Genomic DNA, 27,425 nt, shown 5'->3' on the forward strand with positions numbered 1-27,425 from the left:
TCAGTTTAAAAGTTTTCAAGAATAAATCGCAAACATTATTCAAGTTCAGTTAATTAGACCCCTAGTTCTGATACATATTCATACTTCCATTGAAAGCTTGGTATAGGAACATTACTCAGTAAAACAGTAGCCAAATTTCAGATTCGTACCCTACAATTACTTACCTAGCCCAGGTGTAAACAGCCATCCCACAAAAGTACAATGACCACAAAATATAGCCATACCCACAACTTCATCTTCTGCTTCCCTACATAAAGCTGCCTCAAACTACCAAATGCCCATCATCACCTCATCCAAATCCAATGCCCCTAAATGCAACAAATTACAATTTCCCAACTTTTGTTGATTGTTTCCTTGTTTTCTTCGCTATTTTACAGGTTGGCCTGGCCCCGACCAAGTACCACTACTATCCGCACAATCAGCACATCTACTTCCTGCCGGAGTGTGCGATCCAACAGGTGAGTTCAAAGTACCTTTTCTTCCCCAGCATTCGCCATAATAAATAATAACACGGGTTCGCGAATTTTCACCCCGGATCCCACCGAAAAGGTTTCCACAAATTGTGGCCCGCAAATCAAGGGGCGGGCACGCGCGTCCAGCCCTGGAATTATGAAAGAGCGAAAAAGGTAAGCCTCCGCGCTCGGGTAATTAAAGGTTCATTGCCATCTTAGATCGGACTTAAAGTTGAGGCCTCTACGCGGTGTGGCCATTCGGTAGCAACGAACTCAGCAAGCGCGGCGGATGAGATTTGGTGCAAATTAAAATGCGATCTTCCAGCCAGACGACGCGACATGGGCGTAGGCAGACGGGGCAGGGGTCGCGTTTTACCAAAAATAAATAAATAAAAAATCGAATTCCAAAAATAAGGCTTCTCTCAAAGGTTTTTCAAAGACGACATCACGTATCCGCAAAATTAATTATGAAATTCACTCCAGATTTCTGTCAATGATCCTATCTTCAGAATGGTTGCTTAATACAAAATAATTCAATTCAGGATGGATGGGACGATAAACTCGTTCAGGCAAACAAAATGTTTCTGAAGAAGTCCCTCCATTTTTCCTTGAATTTTGTCGGAAAATGTTACGATTTTATTTTGAGAGCTATCAGCGGTTCTGCTCGGAATTTTTACAGAAATTTTTCAAAAACAAAAACTTGCATGAATTTCCCCGAGAAATTTAGGTATTTTTTTTTCAAACATTTCAGGAGAAAGTTATATACTGACGACCTTCCAGTCGTCGCGCGGTTTGCCACCGTCAGAACAACCGCACTGCTGTTGTGAACAAAAAGCGAGGTTTTTTCAGCAGTTTTGTACAAAATACAACAGTGCAACGACTGAAAAGTTAAAGTTAAAAATAACCACACAAAAAGGGTGCCGTTTAGTATATTATTGAATAACGCGTTTGAAATCGTTCGCCCTCCCGTTATTGAAATCCTAGATACGCCCATGTGACGTGACAATGGAGTATCGGACAGGCTAGACTAGGAATTGGTGCAAATCAACGCTAGAAACTAGGGCGCGTCATGACCTACGCCAAGAGAACGCCGGTGGAAGATTCAGATTTGTATGTTTTTTTTTTTTCATTCGTGCGAAAATTGCCGGTTTCAGATCGTCAAAATTGGGTTAGAAGAGCCACGGATCGCGGAATCGGGGTGCGCACTTACCCACGAATCAAAACCGAAACCCCTATGGACCCCGTACATTTGGATTTAATTCTTTGCTGTTTGAGGGGCGTGATTTCGGGGATATGCATTTTGATATGGCAGCTAATGTGTGAATGAAAGCCGAAAGTACCGAAATCGGTCGAGGAGCAAATCGTTCATCGTTTGCCCGTGCGGGATTTGTTAATTTGACGCGATAATTTCTCGGGTGATTCGGACAGATAATTGTCGGCCGACGAAATCATCGGGTAACCGTTAGATCGGGGCAGGCCTCCATTACCGTCGTCGCTCGATCAGCTTGATTTTCATAGCCTACTCGGAAAATAATTAATCCTCTCTGTACCGGCCTGCTCTAATCACCTCAATCTTTTCATCCCGCTCAGGTCTGCAACGCTGTCTACGTCCGACTGAACTACACGCAACCCCTATGTGCCTGTCCTCCACGGTAAGTCCCATTCTACATTTACCTAGTTGAAGACACAGAACGGTTCTCGACTAATTTGACGCGCCTCTACCGCCACATTTAGATCATCGATTTAGATGCAATCATCCGCAATGACTTGGCGATCATAGCAGGCGCAAAACAACGAAGAAATCGATCAGGGGTGGCCCACGCAAACAAAAGCGCCGTTCGTTCGGCACGCAGTCTGTGATGTTCTAGATGATTAACCTTCTAATTTCAATCGTGAAATCGGTGTGAAAATGACTCTATTAGATGACGAAGACCTGGGAGTTATGAACTCTGTGGCCTCTGTGTCTATTCATTTCATTAAACTATGAATATAGAACAAGGATTTTGTAATTTGAAAAAGTGAGCCAAAAGATTATTAAAAACTCTAAATCCAGCAACATTTTGAATTAAAGATCCATCAGTGAAATAAAATTGATCACGACTCATACCTTCGAATTCACGTTTAAAAAAAAAATGCAAAACGCGAATGTTCAGTTTTTGGAATTTGTTTCAATTCTTCATATAAAGATAAATCAATTAGGGGTCGAAAAGTATGAATATTAATATTGTAATTTTGAAATCCAGGGGAAGAAATTGGCGTTAAATTCTCATTTGAACAATAATTAAAGGAGCTTATTATTTTACTTGACGGGTTGATTTCATCCAACAATTTTAAATTATCAATAATCGTTTGCTTGTATGAAACACATTGCAACATAAATTTACAATTTAATTTTTGAAATCGAATTTTGAGAGGTTCAATTCCAGCCAACACTTAAATAGATTGAGTATGAGTTGAATTCAAAAGCTTCAAACAAATTCTTAAACAACGAAATTGCAAGTTTTCAAGTTTTGAAAAATGAGTTTGAACAACATTACCAAATGTAAAACATCCATATTCCATAACAGAGCGAATAGTTGTTTTGTAAAGCGTTATTAATTCAGACGGATGAGAAGCTCACCAAGTACCGGGTACCCCCGTTGGTTTGACCACATTCAATCTGAACACTTTTTAATTTGTACCCCGCTAATTTACACATCGTTCAGATTAAAAATGGTTCAAACGTCATTCAGCTCATGGAACGGAGTGAAGTGAAATGGAACGCTGTGGAACGGAACGCAGAATCAAAACAAACCAGCAAAAAGGGTAACCAGAAGTACGATTTTCTGTTGTTCGTAGGGTGACTAGAAGTTCAAATTAAAAATAAACCCCGATGGTTTGCATGAGGTACCGTTCAAATTAGCGGGGGTGCACGGTACCAGTGATTGATCCAAGGAAGTTTATGCTTTTCGAACAAACTTTTTGAATATAGGAAATATGACTTGCCCAATTTAATTTAGAATCAAACCATATACCAAGGTATTTATAATCAAAAACTTGTTCAATTTCATATCTATTTAGATATAAACTAATACTAATTGTTGAATGCTTTCTTGAAAAAATAATAAATTTAGTTTGTTGAACTGAAAATTTAAAATCATTATCAAATGCACAGGTATCAATATTGTCTAACGCAGATTGCATGAAATGTCTGATAATTTCTCTATTTTTACCACTAATAGATAAAACATTATCATCAGCAAACTGTATCAAAAACATCCATTAGGAAATATATTCATCATATCTGATGTGAATAAATTATACAAAAATGGACTCAAACTGGATCCTTGAGGTAGCCCAAAACAATTATGACGAATAATTTTAGATGACCCATTATGGAAAAAATGCATTACCTTCAAAGAAAACAAGTTATTCAAAACAATTGAAATTAAATTAGGATTTTTTTAATTATTCATTTTCTTGAAAGCAAATCAATCAAAACAGAAACGTATGCACCAGAAACATCAAGAAAAGTAGAAACTACAACTTGTTTTTTATTAAAAGAAAGTTGTATTTGAGAAGCTAAAAGTGCGGTACAATCACGAGAACCCCGACCTTTTCTGAATCCATATTGGGAAGATGAAAAAATATTATTTTTCTCTGCCCATAATTCTAACCGATTTGAAAGCATACGTTCCATAAGTTTACGTAAACATGATAATAGACTGACAAGTCTTCGACTATCAGCTAATGAAGGATCATTACCAGGTTTAAGAATACTTACTACTTTCACAAAACGCCATTCAAAAGGAATAATATTTTGAGAAAGGAATGAATTATATATTGAAAGTAAAAATTTCTTACAATCCTCTGATATTTTTTTAAGAACTATGAATTAAAAATTATCAATATCTGGGGCAGTATTTTTAGTGAGTGAATTTAACAAAAAAGTAACAGTTTGATTTTTTAAATTAACAAGTGTAGGAACAAAATCAGGGCATATTTTATTTGCAAATTGTTCAATCCAAGCTTCAGAGTATTCCAATACATTTGGATCTGAAGAATCATAATTTCTCAAATTTCTTGCCACATAGTTTAGCTAAAGAAGTTTCTTTATCAAGACTTTCAACAAAATTTCTCCAAAAATTTCTTTTCCTAAATTTGGTAGTTCTTGTAAATAAAGCTTCAGCTTTACAATTGTTTAAATGAAACTCTTCTCTACGACCTTATCTACGAAATATTTTAAATGCTTAAGATTTTTTTTTCAAAGCATTTGAACATTTATCATCCCACCAGAAGGAAGGCCGATTTTTTTTTAAGTTTTTAAACCTTCTTTTTCTGAGATTTATGTAAGCATTAAAATAACAATTTTGAAAAAAGATTATATTTTTCAATTGCAGAAAGAGAAATATCACTCCTTATAATTCAAATTGACATCAAATCCGCAAATTTAGTCCAGTCTACATTTTTACATAGATCAAATACAAACGTCTCTTGTGTAAATTTGTCACATCTAGTATTTTGGAATTCACTCAAAATAGATATTGCAATTTCAGAGTTAACTTTCCGTTCTACGGTTGAACAGAAAGCTACCGCAGCTGTCACATTGCTGATTTTCACAAAGCATCATCGACCGGCTGCGATGATACCTTGGAAACCACGCTAATGACTGTTGTTTTCTGCTGTTCTTCACTAAGGCGTTCTTCAAAGTTTTGGACTTTACTAGCATACTTTGATTAGATGGTTGCGTTCAATGATACAATGATTTTCAAGCCTGCGGTAGAACTCTGACAGCTGCGGTAGAACTTGGCGGCTACCGCAGATCGCAAATTTTTCAAAACAACCGCAATAAATGATCACTATTATTTGGATCATTAATAGTTTTCCAAGAAGGGATAAGTCAATATATGAAGGATCTAGTGAGAGATCCATCATTCAAAATATTCAAGTTTAATTCATCAATCAAATCCATTACTAATGAACCTCTACCATCAGATATGTGACTACCCCATGCTATATTATGAGCATTAAAATCTCCCAAAATATAGAAAGGGGAAGGAATCAAATCTAAAATGTTTTTAATTTGGGATACTGGAAAAGAAGCATTGAAAGGAATATAGAAACAAATTATACAAAATGTAAAACCATTTTTTGTAATTAAAACTGCTACATATTCAATTTGGGATTCCACCGATAGATCCAAATATTTAAATTCAATATTGTCTCGAATACCAATAAAAACACCTCCATATAAAACTGTTCTATCTTTACGTATAATTTTGAATTGAGGAATTCGGAAAAATTTGGTTCTTTCCAACCAAGTTTCATTTAAACAAAATATATCTATATTGAAGTTTGTTATTAATACTTTAAGTCTGTCAATTTTATTAATTATGCTGCGACAAATCTATTGTGATATTTTCAAAATATTTGAATCATTTGTATCCATTACAATGAAAAAAGAGATGAAATGATGGGTCCAACTGCATTCAATATAAGCCAAAAATGGTAGAATTATTTAAATTATTTTTTCCAGAATTTATTTAGTTCCAAAAAATCAATTAATTCTTCTAATATTTTCAAAATTGAACTGTCAGAATTTTCATTATCATTGATCTTATCGATTTGTTCAAATTGTTCACCAAAAGAAGAATTATTTTTTTAAAAACCAGGAATACTTTTTTGCTGACTACAATTTTTAAGTATAGGAAAATTTGTGTTATAATAAGATTGTTATAAGATTGTTGAGGCTCAAAACTAAATGAATTAGTTTTTGATGAATTATTATGTGTTCTTTTTCTTTTAATGGGAGGATTGTAAGCGGAATTCTATTGTTTCCCAAAATCATTATCATCACTATCTGGTAAAATTTCATAAGTATTTGGAGAATTAATATTGTCTGATGATTTCATAATATCTGCATATGGTAAGAGATTTTTGTTTTTTTTTTTTATTTTTATATTTAATTTGGATTGGTTTTCAATATAAACTGGGCATTGTTCAAAAGAAATATGTTTTTTTTTTTCCACAATGAATGCAAAAACCCCAATTTTCCTTACAATCTGAGGTTGGGTGCCCATCTCCGCATTTAGAACATTTTAATTTGTTTGAACAAAAACTAGCAGTATGACCAAATAAAAGACAACGCTCACAGTGCATTATCTTTGGAAAGTAAAGCCTGACATGAAAAATCGCATTATCAATCATTACATAATCTGGTAACAAAGAATCAGAAAATGTAATTTTTAAGCAATTTGAATAAACATATTTAGATTCACTACCATTAAAAAATAATTTGGATAATCGATTGCATTCCAAAATCTGAACTGGTGCAATGGATTTGTTTCTAAAAATTCCTAAACCATGATTTTTAATGTCATCACAGTTTAAATCTTCATCGTAAATAACTCCATTTATTTCACAAGAATCACATGGAGCATATATACGATATGAATTTACAAACAATTTAGATTCTAAGAGGGCATTGGCATCCTCTCGAGATCCAAAAACAACTCTTAATGTATCTAGAATTTTTTTTTTTTTTTATTTCTTTTTTACCAAAGTAAACAACAAATGGTCCCGAAAAAGTAGAAAGATACATTTTTATCCGAAAAGGTTTTGAAGGGGGAGATTGTTTAGAATGAGAATTATCATTCGAATCTCCTTCCTCTCCGTCAGTTTCCATAATACAAACTAAATGTAAACAGTAATGAACAGAAAAGAATAAGAAATAACGTAAGAATTCCACAAATCAACAAATTCTTGAAATTTTTGAATCCCGGTATCTGAACACCAACTCTTGAAAGTAAGTTGAAAACAGGAAACAACGTATCCAACATCAACGTCCCAAATTGAAATCCACGCAAAATCTCGAATGATACTTAGAATTTTGAAGACCGTCCTCCGATGAATAATTCCACAAATCGACAAATTCTTGAAATTTTTGAATCCCAGTATCTGAACACAAACTCTTGAAAGTAAGTTGAAAACAGAAAACAACGTAACCAACATCAACGTCCCAAATTGAAATCCTCGGAAAATCTCGAACCTGAAATTGAAAAAAAAAATGACAAGAGAAGAAAAAACCTTGTTGCCTGGTCAAGACCTACTTACCGAGTATGAACACATATATTGTTGACGTCGTAAAAAGATAGAAATGGATTCCCACCGAAGCTAATTTTTTCTAATGTGTATTAACTTTCGCCAACATGTATGCTACCCATTTTCAACATGTATGCAATCTAGCTCGCGAAACATTATAGACAGTTAGATAAACAGACATGAGGACAGATCACGGCAAGCATTTGAAAGAATTCTCTTGATATTTGTTCATGGTATTCGGTAATTTCTCTCAGAAGTTCAGGAATTCAACGAGGGACACTACAAAAAAAAACTCTTGCAGAGATTCATATTTGAATTTTACAAAGATTTACTAAGGCTTCCTGCAAGAGATTGGCAAACAATTGCTTTGAAGACACGTCTAAGAATTCATTCCAAAATTTGTTGCTCCAGAAACTCTAGCGCAGATTTTTTTAGCAATCACGTCGAAGATTTTATTGAGAATAATTTCTGTGTTTTTCAAAAATAAACTATAGGTAGTGATTTCATCCACTAAATTTCTTCGAAAAACCATCTAAGAATTCCTTCAGGAACAGGGATTTTTATTAGCATAGAACAGACTGACTTTACATGCCAATGATTGCCACTCCTTGATTGATCGGAACTGGTAAGAATTGCACTTAGATCCAAATGAATAAGCGAGAGGACTTCCCGCTTACTCTCGAAGTGCACATTTTAGTAGCTCTCATATTATTGATCACTAACAGCACTGGCCATTTGGGATGGGGCAGGAATGTTAGTGTGTACTAATAGTTGCTTCTAAAAACCGAGAATACCTCCGCATCTCCGCAATCACAACGGGAAGGGTGTTTATTAGTGAGGAAAGAAAAAGATATGGGGGTCATCTATGGTCGGTGGAGCCCATGGAGTCACCTTAGGTCGGCGGAACACCATGGAGGAAAAATACGACTCTTACTTAAAACTAGTTTTGCATTTTGTTTCGCAGTGGATATATATATATTGATAGAAGATTAGAGAGAAAAGCTAAATCACTATGCAGTTTAATGCTTATTAGTGAAATAGTCATGAAAATTTTATTTAAAAAAAACCGTATTGAGCATCTTTATGAATATATAACTCTGTAGTACGTCGACAATCATAATGACGAACTATTCAAATATTATTTTTAGTAATGATAAACCAGCTATGTGTATAATAAAATCATAAAAAACAGGAAAAGGGGTTTATTCCAACACTTGTAGTGGCGAACCATCCATAAAATACAAAAACGTTATTTCCTTTTGGTAAAAATGTATTATCATAAGCATGAAACGAGCTCACCAGTTGGTATTCCATCCTCGACTGGAAACGAATATCTTTTCACGAAAAAAACAACACGATGCTCTCCATAAATACTTTGGAGGAATTCCTGAAAAAAAAACTACATGAAGATATTTCTGCTAGAATCCCATCAAATTGTTTTCAAAGTTCGAAAGATGACGGTGGCAGATGAGTGTAGAGAAATCATTTGATTGCTGACCATCAAAGCCCAGTTTTTTCAAAAGCTTGCAAATCTCTGTTCCTAAACATATTTTTAATTTGAAAAATAAAGTCAAACATTCATGTACAATATCAGTTACTTACGAGATATTAAAAAGAAACATATTTTCCGACATGTTCAGACGTTATATAGCTGCACACGTGCAAAAACCTTGCTTCAAAACTTCATTAATACGATTTCATCGAAGCCCGTGCAAATTTGAGTGTCAGCATATTTTTTCTGGTCATATATAGATTCAGCATCCGCGGATGTAAATTTATATTCAAGTGCCGTTAACCATATTAAATAAACACATATTTTTGTAGGAACGTCAAATAATTAAAGAAGAGCTTCTTTATACCGTACAAATCGCTCCCCACCACTCCCCGCAGAGATGTTTTGCTCAAACGCGCTTTCAAGATTAAGGAATCGATTGAAGACGTTTCTCTTGCCTAAATTTGCCTAAACGATAGTTTTCTGAACAATTTTTGTTAGAATTTTGTTCTGTAAGAACTTAAAAACGGAGACTATGCCCAAAATACAGTCTTCAACCCTCAACTATGTCCCAAAACACTTTTAATGGTTGAAGTAATAAAATATTGAAAATGCAGAATTTCTGGCACGATTTTTAAAATCTGGATGCATGAGATATTTGATTCCAGCTACTAGAACAGTATTTTTTCAATCAAATTCCTAACATTCTTCATTAGGTGCTCTATTACGAACTCATTCCAGATTCCTCCATTCGTCAATTCATTTTATTCCTTGACAATCCATCACAACTCGAATAATCATAAACAGACACATGGCTTTTATCGCCAACACTGCACACACCACTAGAAGAAACTCCTTCGCAGCAACTCTATAACTGGTCCTTGGGAAACTCATCTCGACCGCAAAGTTACACATGGATCTTGTCATCATCTCCGTCAGATTGAACGCTTGTTTTGGGACTCTCATCGTACGAGTTGTTCCAGTCATGGTGGCTGTATTGAAGGTCCCATTGGAGTGTTCCCTGCAGCTCGACACTGTGACTCCATCGTTCCCTTCCGGAGTCCTCCAAATGCCCACCTGTATTTGCGATAGGTCCCAAAAAAGCTCAGCAGCTGAATTCCGCTCGTTTTTCGCTCTGATGGCAACCAAATCCTTTCGCTCATGGCAAAAACATTTCACGCTGATGGCGATTGAGCTTTCGGTGCAGTTCAGCCAAAGTTTCCAGCAGTTTAGTCGAAGAAGTTCCTCGTTGAATTGCACATTTGCAATGGGAAACGGTCCGAAGGATGATTCACTGTCCCAGGACATCTCGTGGATGTAGACCTGGGAACTGAAGCCTGTTGGGCATTGGGACAACAGTGGTAGTTTCTTGGAACATTTTCCGGGTAGGGGAATGGCTTTGGTGTTGGTTTTTAGCAGCAGGAATAGGACCAATAAATGGGGCAACATATTGGAGAATGAGCTGAATTCCCTAGAGGCTTATGGCATACATAATGAGTTGACAATAAATGAGCTCCAACTACAATTCATCTAACTGGATAATAACTCGCTCGAATAAAATTATGATGCACATTAGCTATTCATCGTTTTTTCGCTTCTTTCTGCCGTAGAATAGAATAGCAGAGTAAGAAGTGAGGTATATTGCTAATGATTGCCTAATCTAGTAGGATTCCTAGTAGGTTTCCTAATGATCTTCATTCGAATGTAGCAAAGAAAACGTTTAAGTTCTTCAATTTCATAATAGTCCAACTTCCTTGATGTGTTTGATTGAAAAGACATAAAAGCATAACCTCCCACATAGATTTTCTATTCTAAGAAAGACCCCTTCTGCTAACAAGACACGTAATATTGTTATCCTGTTTACAAGTTAATCGTTTGGTTTGACATCTTTATTCCGAAAATAGAAAACTTAATACAGAAATTGTTTTTAACAAGTTCTTTTTATAGATCTCATTTTTTATAAGTCCAAGGACTCTAATAATATTCTACTCAGAATTCTATTGAAACCCTTCATAATATTCTATTAGAACCTTTCCTAGGATTCTATTCGAATCATTTTCAAAATTATTTTGAAATTCTCCGCAGGATTTTACTAGAATCCTTCTATAAAGAAGGACTCTAATAAAATCCTGAGAAGGATTCTAGCAAAATCCTGAGAAAGATTCTAGCAGAATCCTGAGAAAAATTCTCGGAGAATCCTGGGAAGGATTCTCATAAAACCCTGAAAAGGATTCTCACGGAATCCTGACAAGGATTCTCACGGAATACTGAGAAGAATTCTCACGGAATTCTGAGAAGGATTCTCACAGAATTCTGAGAAGGATTCTCACGGAATCTTGAGAAGGATTCTAACGGAATCCTGAGAAGGATTCTCACGGAACCCTGAGAAAGATTCTCACATAAATCTGGGAAAGATTTTCACAGAATGCTGAGAAAGGTTCTCATAGAATCCTAAAATGGATTCTAACAGAATCCTCGGAAGGATTCTGACAAAATCCTCAAAAGTATTCTCACAGAATCTTGAGAAGGTTTCTCTTAGAATTACGAGGATTCAAAAAAAACCCTGAGAATGATTCTCACAGATTCCTGAAAAGGATTCTCACAGAATCCTGAGAAGGATTCTCACACGATCCTAAGGAATTGTCACAGATTCCCGAAAAGGATTCTTACAGAATCCTGAGAAATGTTCTCACAGAATCCTGAGAAAGGTTCTAACAGAATCCTGTGAAGGGTTTTCATTGAATACTGGGAAAGATTCGAACAGAGAAGTATTATCACAGAATCCATCTAAGGATTCCAACAGAAACTTGAGAAGTATTCTCACAGATTCCTGAGAAGAACTCCCACAAAATCCTGAAAAGGATTCCCACAGAATCCTGAGAAGGATTCTCACAGAATCCTGAGAAGGATTCCCTCAGAATCCTGAGAAGGATTCCCTCAGAATCCTGAGAAGGATTCTCACATAATCCTGAGAAAGATCCTCATAGAATCCAGACAAGGATTCTCATAGAATCCTGAGGAAAATTCTTACAGAATCCTGATAAGGATTCTAACACAATCTTGAAAAGGATTCTCACATAATCCTGAGAAAAATTGTCAAAGAATCCCGAAAAGGATTCTCACAGAATCCTGAGAAAAGTTCTCACAGAGTCCTGAGAAAGAGTCTCACAGAATCCTGAGAAGTATTCTCACAGAATCTTGAGAAGGATTCTCTTAGAATTATGAGGATTCAAAAAGAATCCTGATAATGATTCTCACAGAATCCTGAGAAGGATTCCCACAGAATCCTGAGAAGGATTCCCACAGAATCCTGAGAAGGATTCCCACAGAATCCTGAGAAGGTTTCCCACAGAATCCTAAGAAGGATTCCCACAGAATCCTGAGAGGGATTCTCATATAATCCCGAGTAGGTTCCTCACAGAATCCAGACAAGGGCTCTCACAGAATCCTGAGAAGGATTCTCACAGAGTCCTGAGAAGGATTCTCACAGAGTCCTGAGATGGATTCTCACGGAATTCTGACAAGGATTCTCACGGAATCCTGACACGGATTCTCACGGAATCCTGACAAGGATTCTCACGGAATCCTGACAAGGATTCTCACGTAATCCTGACAAGGATTCTCACGGAATCCTGGCAAGGATTCTCACGGAATCCTGACAAGGATTCTCACGGAATCCTGACAAGGATTCTCACAGAATCCTGACAGGGATTCCCACAGAATCCTGACAAGGATTCCCACAGAATCCTGACAAGGATTCCCACAGAATCCGGACAAGGATTTTCACATAATCCTGAGAAGGATTGTCACAGAATCCTGAGAAAAATTGTCACAGAATGCCGAAAAGGATTCTCACAGAATCCTGAGAAAAGTTCTCACAGAATCCTGAGGAAGGTTCTCACAGAATCCTGAGAAGAATGCTCACAGAATCCTGAGAAAGATTCTAACAGAATCTTGAGACGGAGTCTCACAGAATCCTGAGAAGGATTTCCACAGAACCCTGAGAAGGATCCTAACAGAATCCAGACAAGGGTTCTCACAGAATCCTTCTAAAGATTCTCACAGAGTCCTGACAAGGATTCTCACGGAATCCTGACAAGGATTCTAACAGAATCCTGAGAAGGATTCTTACATAACCATGAAAAGGATTATCACAGAATCCTGAAAAGAATTCTCACAGTATCCCAAAAAGGATTCTCACAGAATCCTGAGAAAGGTTCTCACAGAATCCTGAAAAAAGGTTCTCACAGAATTCAGAGAAAGGTTCTCATATAATCCTGAAATGGATTCTGACAGAATCCTTCGAAGAATTCTCACATAATCCTGAGAAGTACTATCACAGAATTCTGAGAAGGATTCTTTTAGAATTATGAAGATTCAAAAAGAATCCTGAGAAGGATTCTTACATAATCCTGAGAAGAATTCTCACAGAATCCTGAGAATGATTCTAACAGAATACTGAGAAGGATTTTCATTGAATCCTGGAAAAGATTCGAACAGCATCCTGAGAAGTATTATCACAGAATCCTTCTAAGGATTCTCACAGAAACTTGAGAAGGATTCTCACACATTCCTGAGAAGAATTCTCACAGAATCCTGAGAAGGATTCCCACAGAATCCTGAGCAGGATTCCCACAGAATCCTGATAAGGATTCCCACAGAATCCTGAGAAGGATTTCCACAGAATCCTAAGAAGGATTCAAACAGAATGCTGAGAAGGATTCCCACAGAATCCTGAGAAGGATTCGCACATAACCCTTTGAAAGATCCTCACAGAATCCTGACAAGGTTCTCACAGAATCCTGAGAAAGATTCTCACAGATTCCTGACAAGGATTCTCTCAGAATCCTGACAAGGATTCTCACAGAATCCTGACAAGGATTCTCACAGAATCCTAACAAGGATTATCACAGAATCTTGAAAAGGATTCTCACATAATCCTGAGCAAAATTGTCACAGAATCCCGAAAAGGATTCTCACAGAATCCTGAGAAAAGTTCTCACAGAGTCCTGAGAAAGATTCTCACAGAATCCTGAGAAGTATTCTCACAGAATCTTGAGAAGGATTCTCTTAGAATTATGAGGATTCAAAAAGAATGCTGATAATGATTCCCACAGAATCCTGAGAAGGATTCTCACATAATCCTGTGAAGGATTCTCACATAATCCTGAGAAGGATCCTCACAGAATCCAGACAAGGGTACTCACAGAATCCTGAGAAAGATTCTTACCGAATCCTGACAAGGATTCTCACAAAATCCTGACAAGGATTCTCACATAATCCTGAGAAAAAATCTCACATAATCCCGAAAAGGATTCGCACAGAATTCTGAGAAAAGTTCTCACAGAATCCTGAGAAAGGTTCTTACAAAATTCTGAGAAGTATTCTAACAGAATCCTGAATAGGATTCTAACAGAATCCTGACAACTAATAGATATTATGTGAATCTGTGTAGTCCCTGTAGCCCTTCAATTACTGATATTGCAGACAGTTTGGATGGCGTGCGATATCCATGAAATAGATGAAACATCTGCTATATGGAGAGGATATCTCATCAAATATCTTGTGGGGAATACTTTACGAAAAAATTGTCAAATGAAAATTCTGTTGAAAATCTAGTCAGGAATGTACAAATCCTGGACGAATGATAGATTTAACAGGAATTGTGAAATTAGTAAAATTGTTTATGCATAGAAAAAAGGCCCGCTCAACAATATAATGACTGTAAGGCTCAAAAAGGAAACCAGTGTGAGCAGTGTAAGATTTCCTTACCAACTCTTCTACAGGTCTGAAATCATGCTGGCCTCTCTTATAAAATCTAAAAGTAATCGAATGAATGGATTTCTGCTGAATTTTATTCTGCTCGGCACAGTCATCCCATATTACTACATATTCACATGTGAAGACCTACTGAAGGAAAGCCTGTAACTAGATACGATTCGTTATTTATTGATTTTGACATGCTATCCACTCTGTGTCAACTGCTGAGTTTAGGGTCATGACATGCAGCAAGGGCCCCTTAAGGTGGGCGCAAAACACGCCTCGAAAAAGGGAAAGAATTCCTCTTCGCTAGTGTAATCGAATGAACCGACTAACTAACGACCATTATTGGCAAAGATCGACGAACAGATAGAGGAACTGTAGTCGTGGATGCAGCCTTTGGAAACCGCAACGACGGATGATTGCGGATATTTTCACACACAAATGTCACGAGGTCCTCTGTCAGCCACGATCCGCGTGCGTTGAATTTCCGTCGATGATGTGTGGGAAAGATGCATTAATGGCGCTTTACGAAACCTTCACCGTCGAGCCAAGATGCAAAAGAAGCTGATTGGATTTCGACGTGCGGATCAAATGGTGATCATAATCGCCTCGTTTATCACTTGTCAGATGTGTTCGCCAAGCCGTAGAGGAGGATAAAGGAGAAAGTGACGCATGTCTGCAATGTCAATTTGCCCATTTGGCCTATGAAGTCTCTAATTGATTTCTAAAGTAATTTCTGGACAACAAATTGAGGAGCCCTTCTAGGGGCTTCTTTTGAGCAAAACCCATTTGTTTGTGCTGGGATAAAGTTAAATGCAAAACGGTTTTCGATCACACCAGTAGATTGAAGGTATTTATTCCCGGAAGTATTTGGATGGACTAGAACTTCTGTTATACTCACTAAGTTATATAAAAGAAGATCTGGAGAAAACGATTTTTTTTTAAATATAACGGTATATTCTCGAGATAATAATATAAAATTTCTTACAAGTAAACTCCAAAGGCAAAACCGCGTTTTACGAACTGATTCATTTTACGAATTTTACAAACAAGATCGGGGATTGAAGTTACAGTGTCCTACAAAACCGTATGCGACATCGAGCTCATACTACGGCTCTCCCAAAAGCCGAACAAAACCATCATCCGAAAGTGCCCATCCTCGTCACGCACCCGACCCAGCGACCTGATGATCCACTTTTGGCTTCATCCTTCCCATTCGTGGGCGGAATCACGTGTGCACGAGTCGGCGGTCGGTCGATCGGTAGGAATATCGCATTGCATTGTGTGCCCGACCCGAAACATATCGCGGAAGAAAGCACGACAACGCTTTTCAATTAAAAATCTAATTACAATATTTTAGCCGTCCGACTCGGTACTGTGTGTCGGGCTGGCAGCAGTCGATCTGCCCACGGACACGACGCTTCGGTGGCCATTCCAGGCAATTGTATCTCGCCACCAAGGGTGGCCTTCTCTCCTTCGTGTCTGAGTTGGGCCCTTTTGTGTGCCTCCTGGTGGAGTAGATTTCTGCTCACAAAGTACACGTATATCTATTTATGCCAGACATAAACAGACAAGCGGAGGCTACAGGGAAATTATGGTACCTACACACTGCGGCAGCAATGACCATAGTTTTATTGGGCCCTGACTCACGGAACGATCACCATTCGTGCCGACCGCGTAGGTCTAGAAGTCGAGAATTCGCTTTTGTTCGCGCGCTATTGATGCCATTCGATGGCGGGGATCGTGTTTGTGTCGCGTTGTTGCATACGCTCGGCAGGGTTTGTCCGGGTAATGTTCTTGGTAGGTGGTCATTTCTGTACGTGCAGGATTGAGTTTCAATACGGTGTTTTGAGTTCGACATTGATGTTATGCTGTCGAGAGAGGAGACTCACGGTAGTCCATTTGGATTGATCTGTAGAATGAGATAATCATCCTAATGCCCCCAATCTGAAAGAAGATCGCAGTAGGCAGCGCGCGCAAACGGATGTGTTGAAAATTGATCTGTCACGTTTTTATCGTCTCCGCAAATTATTAGATTCGACTGGTGAAATAGCTGGTGCAGTTTTTGGAAAAAGTGTCTATAGCGGAAATGAGTCGGTTTATTCAGCACGCGTTCTGCAGGGCAGAGCTTCGTTAAAGCCCAAGCAGATGGTGAAGATGCCGAGGCCAAACCTTAAATTTTCAGGAGCACGGGTCTGGAGAGCCGGTCAGCAGATCGGGCTGAGGGCTCAGAGGCGCGTCCACGTTCGAATCCATGGGTAGGACAAACGTTGGCAAATATTTTGTGCACAGTGAAGCTAAGAATAATATTAACTCTGGACTGTAAATTCAAAGTTTCTATATTTAAGGATTTCAAACGTAGAAGGGTGTAAGTGACATTTTGGTCAGGTTTGAATTGAGTTGAGCGTTTAAAAGCGTTCCAAAGATATTTTCAGGTGATTTTTTTTCCGCTCAATACAAAAACATGACATTGCGACAAGTATTACTGTATTTGTCTTTTCATTATTTTCTCTAGGAATCTCATAAGAAATTTATTCATTATTATTATTATTTATTATTTATTTAAATATTACTCCGAAACTTTCTAAAGGAGTTCAATTAGTGATTATTACCCAGGGAATTTCTTCACGAATATTAATAGGAAATTTCTACAAAACTTTTGTTCCAGATCCCTGAAGAATTCAATCTGGATTTTTCCAAGGAGAACCACAGGAATGGAAATTCTCCAAAGCATATTTCAGAAATTATCTGAAGAGTGTGGTTAAAAGCCTTCAAAAATCATTCCTCCGAAAATTATTTGAGATTTTTTTTTAAGAAAGTCCCAACTCCTTCAAAATTTTACCCAACGGTTTATCAATCGATTTCTCTGGGGCACCCATTCTAGTCAAAACCTGGCTTAGATTATGAGCTCCCAAATGTCAAGGGAACCTGCCACCAACTGTCACTGGAAAACCGCACATTCGAAGGGCAAAGCAGTAAAAATTCAAGTAAACGTAATTAAAATTTTTAACTGTTTTTCGATGATTTTACATTTTAAAAAGTTGAATACCTAAATATAGTTGTGTGTTTATTTTTCTTTATTCATATCCTTTTTCATAGTGAACAACAAGAAGAATTGACCAAAATAAGTGCATCTGACTGTTGTGTACAACCCAAAAATTAAAGTCAAAGGCAAGAAAAAAATCCAACTGTCAGTGAGCTGTCTCCTCTCTCTCAGGTTAGAACGTCTTCTAAACTTCAATCAATAACTTCTTCAGAAATTTCTACGAATTTCCTTTAAAGTTGTCTTTAACGATTTATATAAGATTGTAGGTAGGGATTTCTTTAAAGATACCTTCAGCAATTGCTCCAGAGACTCTTTTTTAGATTTCTACAGAAATTCCTTCAGCAATTCTTTGAGTTTTTCTCAAGTAAGTCTTGAAAGATTTGTGTCACAAATTCTTCTAAGAAGGGAAACACCAAGGAAATTTTCCAGAATTATAAATTCGTGAGGTACTTCCAAAGAAAATCCTAGAGTCCTTGAGTAAGTCTCAAAGTCACTCTTAATGAGCAAGGATCTCTTAAATAACAGCTGAACCAGGTCCGTCCCACTCGAGCTCAGATTGGGTACCACTTCTAGTACTGCATTTGGTCCCTCCGTAGTGCAAAAGGTACCCAAGTTTGACAGATCGCAGTACACTTTTCACGGCATTTTAGATTACCTTATGAGCCTTAAAATTTTGGACAACTGCAAGGGACATGGAGGTCTTTTATTTGTCTTTGGCTGAACTATTGAGGAAATTTAAGAAGATTGCTAATATATTCGAAAAAAAAATCAATCGAATCACGGGATAGTATTACGCAGGATTTTTTAAAGAAATTTCTTGAAAAACAATGGACAGAATCTCTTAGAAATTTGTGTAGGAATGATCAAAGGAATTATTGGAAAAATTGCTGTAGTATGAACTGGTGTGAACACTTAAATAAACTTTTGAAGGTTACATAAGAAATTTTGGTATTATTAGAAATGTTTGGTAAAACGGCAGGAGTACTGTTTAAATTAAATGCTGGAAAATTCCTAGAAAACAATAGATTTGTTCAAAGAACCCCTCAAGGAATTATAAATTTCTGGGAGGAAAGGTAGATGAATTTTTGAAGGAATTCACATGAATAGAACGCTTTTCATCGGAAAAAATTCTGTAGAAATCTTTGGAAAACCTCCTAGAGTAACAACTGGAGAATTTGGTAGAAGGATTGGTGAAAAAGTATCTGGTGAAAGTTCTAGGATAGTTTTGTAAAAATAATCAAAGTAATACCTAAGGAAATTGCTGGAGGTAGTAGCTTTGGAATTCTCAAGGGTTTCAAGCAAATTCTGGAGAAATTCTTCTAAGCATCCTTTGAAAAATCGCTGGAAGAATTTCTGGCAGAACTGGCAGAGAAAACCTTAAAGGCCATTTTAGTTAAAATATATACTTTTCCTTTATAGATTTTCCATTAAAAATAGGAACTTGCATTAAAATAGAGACCAAGTCTCTACCAGTTCTGTCTTTAGGATCATTCATTGAATCAACTTTCGTATCATTCATTTTAAAAAATATTTACATCCTTCTTGAATCAATTTTATTAAACAAATTTGACCAAAACAGTCCAAACTGTTTTGTTTTACAACCAGTGAGGTTGTTCTAATTTCCTCATCTATTTCTAACATGGATAAACAGCAAATATTCTGTGAATTTGTATTGTTTTTTTTTTTTTGCACAGTAATGACTCGACTAATCGCAAAAGTTTTCAGGAGAAACTGAAGGTGTTTGAAAAATGTTTCATCGAGTAGAAACTCCATCATACATTTCGCAGGAATAGCATCAACAATTTTCAAAAATCGTCATAATCTGCTCTAAATATGTTTATGAATGATGCCACAAAACGAGAAATTTAATCAAACCATTTTTCAGGAATTTATAGAGAAAAACTTCCAGAAATATCTACGAAATTAGCCAAGAACTTCTAGAGAGTTAGAGACGCTTATATTGGGACTACACTAACTTCATATTTTTCCAGAACATTTTTAAACAAAGTGTATTAATTTTTATGTGCATAGTAAAATGTATATTAAAACATGAATGTTTCAATGAAAAAAGGTGGCACGAAAATCAATATGAGATAGTTATGGTCTTATGGGCAGTGCTGATCTTAATTTTTTTGTGGAATCGTGGGTAGGACAATCCTTTGACTATTCTACCCAGGTGTGTTTGTGCGCAGTACATGTCCTACCTGTACTACCCACTTTCCGCACTACTGAGTGAGCTCGTTTCATGCTTTGATTTCAAATGTACAACATATTATGAAACGTATTTTTATCATGACAACGGTGGGAATGATACAGAAATGAATTAAATTTAACAAAATATGAAAAGTTGTTCACTGAAAGTGTCGATATGACTCTTGTACATCAACATTTAAAACCCTATACCTTTCTTTAGAGTACAGTCAACTTTCGTTCGTTGCACTAAACCCGTGGCCCACCTAGTGAAAGACTTTCACTAATCGGGCTAAGTTTTAAGTTGTCAAATGATCGATGACAATAGAAATTCAGGGCTACCAACATTGACATACTGCGGTTTATGTCAAAAAGTGACGTTTGCCTTCGTTTTAGGTGAGCTATAGCCCAATTAACGGGAGCCCAATTAAAACGAAGTGCAATTAAACGTAGTGCAACGAACAAAATTCGACTGTACTGATAAGTGATTACATGAACCAAGGTGAATCCTGATCATGCAGCTATAATCCTTCCCCACTAATCAAACTCCTTCCCATGAAAACCATAGAGATGCAGAGGTGATCTCGGTCTCTAGTAACAATTGACCAGAGGGATGGCGTCCTATTTTTTCACTATGGAATTTGACAGCTTGAGTTGTGCCTCCTTATCGGGAGCATAATTTATACTCCAGAGTCAAATTCCACTCACACACGTATATTTTTCGCATGTTTACCTTTTCCTACGAGGGAAAACAGTACAAAACGCATGGAGCGCAACGAAATCTGCCAAAGCTATTTGATGGTAATAACTAATAAGCTAGAAAAGCAAATATTTCCTCGGATAATCAAACCATAGGTAGGTAATAGATAAAAAAGGAAGTGTGAATCAATTTCTTAAGAATGAAACGCAAGTAATGCGTTAAATTTGTGTGCCGTGGTTCATTTCCCCACATTCGCACCAGCTACTTTGTTGATGTACACATTCGTATTGGTGAGCTCCGCTATCGTTTTATAAGAGGCAACAGAAAAAGATGCTCGTAGCAATCCCTTGCAATTGACTCTTCATTTGATTTGCACGGCAAGTGACTTCACTCGAGTCGAGAATTGTCACCTCGCTATACGACACCGACAATTGTCACCTCACGCCACTTGTAGAATAAACCCAAATGGTTGTCATGCCAACATTCCCTCCCTTCCCCGATGACCATAAGGACGTGGCCGGCGCCGTTATTGATTTTTTAATGTATGGAATTCTCGAAAGTGTACATTGCAAATGAAAATCTACTCCCAAATTACATCTCTGGGTTTCTTGAGCAACTTCGATTATTCTGGTCAATCACGGAGTAGCAACTACGAATTTTACGATCATCAATGCTTATGCTTATGCTTTATGCTAATGACCCCAATCTGGAAGAAATTTCCACTTTGTGGTTCGGTTTTCCGGTCAAGACTTCATCCATACTGACAAGTGGACATTTATAAAAATATCGACCATCGCCGATTTCGATCATGTTTTAGCAACTGTTAATTCACTTGAAACATGCAAAAAGTCCAATTGTTATGCCTATCGAAGCATGTGCAACCGTGTTTAGTGAATTATTGAAAACCAACTTGGTATTCGCCGACGAAAAACTTCTCAGTCTGTTAAACAGGATGCGCGTAGATTGGGCGTATGATGCCATCCAACTAGCCAGTGGGCATTTTTTCTTCCTCCCATACCTTCGAAAGTGCTTGAGAAGCTCGACCGGGATCTCGTTCTTCTCAGCAGTCCCCAGCTCTTCTGCTCGCTAACAGCCTTTTTACGCTCTCCTATGTTCGGTGGGTCCACAACTCGACCGTCATCACCCTCTTTCTCGTTACATTTCCATTTTCACACATGGCGGGCACTGGTACGATATTGTTCCGCGCGCCATTGACCGTTGCACAAAATCTCCGCATATCGTTCCGATTCATGCTATCTTGAGCTTCATCTACCACCCTTTCTTCTTGGTGGATTCGCTTTTCTTCAGCTACCGCTCTCTGTTCTGTCGGGTACCGGTCACAAGCATACGGTTTCTGATCTCATTCTTCACGTCTGTCTCTCTCTGGCACTCTTCATCGAACCAATCGTTTCACCTTCGTCGGTGACCAGTACTAATCACATCTCGTACCGTTGTGTTCCCAACTTCGTGGATAGGATCTCACAGGCTGTTGACATTTCTTATTTCTTCACTCCGTTTATTGTCTCCGGATACCAAAATCAACTATTTTTCAAAAAAGTCGACGTACAGAGCCTCACAATAGATGTATATTAGGGCGGTTAAACATTCAAAAAATTTTGAAAATCCAATCTCGCATGTCTTCCTTACCATCCCTATCATAAAAATAATGTTCTGTGAAATTTTCATGAGAATTTAAAGATAGCCCAAATACAATGTAGGATTATATGAAAATTACTATGATGAAATTTTGAAAAATGTTCCAAACACGTTAGTACTTCAAACCACAATAAAGGAATTTGCTGAAGAGACAAGAAGAGATATTCATGAGTTTATTTGCTATTATTGAGCTTCATATCGGTTTGGGGCATGAGTTTTCACTAAGAGATGAAAAGTTTTTACTGACATTACAGTACTAACATGTTTGGAATATTTTTTTCAAGATATCTCCATTGCAATTTCCACATGAACCTACATTGTCTTTGGGCCACCTTTAAATCACCACCTAAAAAGCTGAAAAATTCACAGAACAATATTTATATGTTAAAAAAACATATGGAAGACTGGATTTTTAAACATTTTACCATTTTTAACCGTCCTGATGTATATCTATCACTACTGGCATATATCTTTTTGTGTGGTATCTAGCTGCTAGTATTGATGTGAAATGCTCATTTAACCCGTCTCCGTCCAGCACATACATGAATAACATTTTAAAAATTCTACCATTTTGAAAATTTTGGACGGGTTCCTTTCATTTCAGCCCCAATGAAATCATATGGATGTCTAGGATTTTTTGTAAATATCCATAAATTCATCTTACACTAAGTCAGATCGAGCAAAACTGACCCCAACTTCCTGTATTGTCAATATCGTTCTGATTCAAATTCCGGACAGCTTCAAACTCCGGACACTCAACTTTGAACGGGAAAGATTTCAATTGAAATGCTTCAAAATTTGCCGTTCAAAAGCTCATAATTTGACGAGTCGTTTTATTAAGCTTTTTACATAGCAATCCATGAAAATTTACAATGTTCGACTAGTTTTGACGTTTTTCTAATGATTGGTAGTGTTTATTTAACGATTTAACTTTTCTAACTTTGCTTTTCACGAGCATTCCGGAGTTCTAATCAAAGCGTCCGGAATAAGAAGCAAAAGTGAGGTGGTGCCCGGAATAAAAATCAATGAACAGGACACACATTTCTATTTATTTAATTTTATTGGAGTTGGAGAATTCAAATCTCACCTACCATTCGAGAGGTAAGTGTCCTAATAGCATAATAACGCTGAGATATCATACAGATTAGTTTAACTATATGCTTTTAGATGGTTCACACCTCGAAGAGGGCTTCCCGAGCAACACACATGTTATAATTGTGTATTATCAACTAATATATGACTAATTTTGGTCATATATCAGTTGATAATACACAATTATAACATGTGTGTGTTGCTGGGGTTAAGTGTCCGTAATATGAATTAAAACGGTATTTACCTAAACAATTAGTATAAATCTAACTCTAATTGAACTTGTTTTTAAAGTTCCGACTACGGATGCTCACACATCATTTGTTTTTTGACCGGAACTCCGTGGAACCGGTTTCAGATAGGTCAATTCTATTTTTCGTACAATCTGGCAAATTTTCATGTTTAACTCCAAAAGAGATCAAAAGATAACAAAAGACACATGGCCATACGGAATTATTCTACTAATATCGGCCACCTATATGAAACAAAGTGTTTTCACGGTAAGGATTTTTACAAAATGGGAAGACTCCAATCACAATTATTTTCAATTATTTTTCGTACTTCAATTATTCGGTATAGCAAGTCTGAGTTGATTTTTGAAAACGTTTTGGAAGCATGACACCCATATTTTCCAGTTTAGAAGAAAAATAACTACTCGAAACCAAAGCTGGTCAAATTGTCCAATTTCCACATGACATCCATAGCCGAAGTTTTCAAAAAGTATTGATTTGGAGTGAGATTTATACCAATTAGTTGGTAAATGTTGACGAAGAAGGCAGTTGTGGTTATTTTTACCCGACCTGTCCCAGTAACCTATATTGAAATGATTTCAAACCATAATGAAGAATCTTGAAATGATTCGGAGTTGGGATTTTTCAAATAAGTTGCATGCAAAAAATGATAGGCCATTTTCAAAAGTAGTTCTTCAGTCGAATTGATCGATTTTTCTACGGAAAACGCTTATTCTACCATACCAAAACCATGTGCAAAATTCAATCCAAATCGAAGATTATCGAGCGCGATTTTTATTTTTTCGACTCTTTCTGGATGGAATTTGTCATAAGATATTTGGACGTTAAACCCTCTACCGGCAGCTTCATTTTTACCGCTAAAAATATATTCAAATCACGATAACTTTTTTGTTCCTCGATATTTTTGTACAATTTTTTCACAAGACCACAAACACTCTTCTAGTTTCAGTGTCGATATTGATCATTGGTGATCAAGTTTTGAAGATATTCCGATGTTCCTTGAGGGACCGAAATTCTCCATATAAAATGTCTTTGGCGGCCATTTTGTTTAAGGTCAAATTATAAAATAAAATAAAATGTGCACTATACAATGCCAAGTGATAAGGAGCTACTCTGAAAAAAATCATACCAATCGGTTTAGTATTCTGGGAGGAATCGGAAAATTACGATATGAGGTTATTTAGAGTTTTCAAGATCTTTATTTGTCCAGTGTGGTACCAGAAACATAAATGCACATTACTCAAAGACGGCTGCACCAAATTGCTTCATTTTCTCACAACATACTCGCAATAATGTGTCATTCCGAGGAGTGAACATCCGAATACGATAAGAATTCTGTAGCCTGAGATATTTACGTGGGTTTTGGCTATGCGTCGGTCTCTTAAGGAATTTTGGAATATCTGCGGATCCATATGACTAATTGTCAATATCAACACAGTAGAAGCATTAACCTAAGAATGCTAATGTCGCTGCTATTCGTGTTACCAACATCTAGTTTGCCACGAACTGACAGCTTGAGTACCGGGCCTCAAAGTGTCAGATTACTTTTAAAAACCAAAACAACGACATGGTATTGAACAAACAATGAAAAATCATAATTTAAGGTAATAATAATTAAAATCAGTTTTGTGACAACAACGCCATTAGCGTTCTATTACTTATATTTCTATTATCAACACATATTCTACAACCAGAAGAGTTTTTTGAGAGCTCGTGAAAAAAAAATGAGCAAAAATATCGAGAAACAAAAAAGTTATCGCAATTTGAATAAGGTACCCCGGGGCAAGTGAGAATCTGGGGTAAGTGGGGCGTTTCGTCATAGCTCACTTAGGAAAAGTTTTTCATGGAGGTATTCTTCTAGGAAGTTGAAGATACAATGACAAGGAATGTACTAGGTGCAAAACATATTGTAATTTTTATTACCATGTGGTTCATATAACAGTTGTCAATTCAGCTCCATTTTCAACTTGCATTATACATTTTGACACGTTTCACGTCTTGCATTAACCCGCAAAAAAAAAAGTTTTATAAATCGAATTTTCATCAGTAAGTAACAACTTTTAGTATTATTACAAGCTGCTAACGATAAACCGGTATTATGTTTTCATTTCATATGTAATTTTCGATGATCTAACTTACCCCAAAATTTCTTTGTACCCGGGGGTAAGTGGGACCTATCAAAACAAAAACCAGATTAAAAACTTTTCGTAGACGTTTTATACATTTTCCTAAAGAGTAGCACTAAAACATTAAAATAAATTATTTTTATCAAAAAAGATCAATCTCAAATCACTTAATTGCATAAGAAGAAGAAGAAATGTGTAATTCTACTATATATTTTTATTTGGTTTTTATTTTTGAAATACGACTTCAACATTGAACAAACACAGAGATGAAATTTGAAATGCATCATGAGAACGATTACTTTTCTATTTTATTTAAACTTTATTTGTTATTTCTGCCAAATTTAGTAGTGACAGAAAACAATTCCACCCGACTAAACGGTTTTCTACTATGCACATAAATAATAACAAAACATATTGATAATTTCGTCAATTATTGATTGTTTATGTTCTTACTTTTAATTAACAACTTATAAATGATATATTTTGAACAGGTTTAATTCCTCTTTACGCTTTTATTGAGAAATTTTCAGATAATATTAAATGGGAGGTAACATACTATAATATAAACGTTTTCTTCATAAAGCGTTACGTATTTTATGGTTGATCCCTTATGTACATCAAAAATGTACTCGAAATTAAAAATCTATGATTTATCAATCCTATTATTGTAAAGGTTGACTTACTGATGTGGATTGACGTACGAAACTGGATGTGTCCCACTTGCCCCGTTTAGCAAGGTAACTGCGTCAAATGGCTCATTCTAAAACTTCCTTCCAAGGATTTCACAATTTCGAAATTATTCCATCAGTTTCATTCACACACCAGCAAATATGTTGCCAAAATGTAATTATGCTGTTGGATTTGAAAAATATTTACATTTGAAAATTTTATTGAAAGATTCGTTTGAACTATCGTTTTTTTTAGTTCCCACTTGCCCCGCGGTACCTTATTGTTTAAGCGGTAAAAAATGAAGCTGCCGGTAGAGGAGTTAATAACGAATGGCCTCGAAAATTCTAGTACAAAAGTTTACATTTTTTTCACTGGTGGGCAAGGAATATGCCCAATCGTAAGGCGGGTCGTGCACCCGAAAAGTTTGGGAATGCATGCCATAAGGGGATGAGTAATCCATAGAGGAACCCCTGGAGAATCGATGGAAGAATCTTGTAAGTTCTGTAGGGATACCCGGGAAAACTGGAACGATTTTTAGAGGAACATGAGGTCCTGGGATAATTTGTGGACAATTTTTTGAAGAAATTGCTGGACAAATCTCTAAAGGAATCCTTTAGAGATGTTTCTGGAGGAGATTCTGGAAAAAATATCTGAAAGAATCTCTTAAGGATTGCCTGCGTAAATTTCTGATGGAATCTCTGAAGAGTCACCTGGCGACAACTCTGAAAGAATCCCTGGACAAACTTCTAGAGTAGTCCTTGGAGGAATTTCCGGAAATCATTCCTTAAAAAATCCACGTTGAGATTTTTGAGGAGAAACCCCCTGAATCCTTGGAGGGATCCCTGGAGGAATTTGTGGAGAAATCTCTGAAAGAATCTATAAGGATATTTTACTGGAGGAATTCATGTAGA

At 36.7% G+C, this 27,425-nt stretch overlaps 1 protein-coding gene across 1 annotated transcript in view; it reads left to right on the forward strand.

Annotated features, from left to right (window-relative positions):
- LOC5579909 overlaps positions 1-27,425 on the forward strand; it is a 419,518-nt gene that overhangs the window by 366,425 nt on the left and 25,668 nt on the right. The window contains exons 3-4 of the mRNA XM_021849664.1: positions 378-458; positions 2,043-2,104. Of these exons, the coding sequence (XP_021705356.1) occupies positions 378-458; positions 2,043-2,104 (143 nt within the window). The remainder of the gene's footprint in view (positions 1-377; positions 459-2,042; positions 2,105-27,425) is intronic.

The sequence above is a fragment of the Aedes aegypti genome, chromosome 3 (genome assembly GCF_002204515.2).
Source record: "Aedes aegypti strain LVP_AGWG chromosome 3, AaegL5.0 Primary Assembly, whole genome shotgun sequence".
NCBI lineage: Eukaryota > Metazoa > Arthropoda > Insecta > Diptera > Culicidae > Aedes > Aedes aegypti.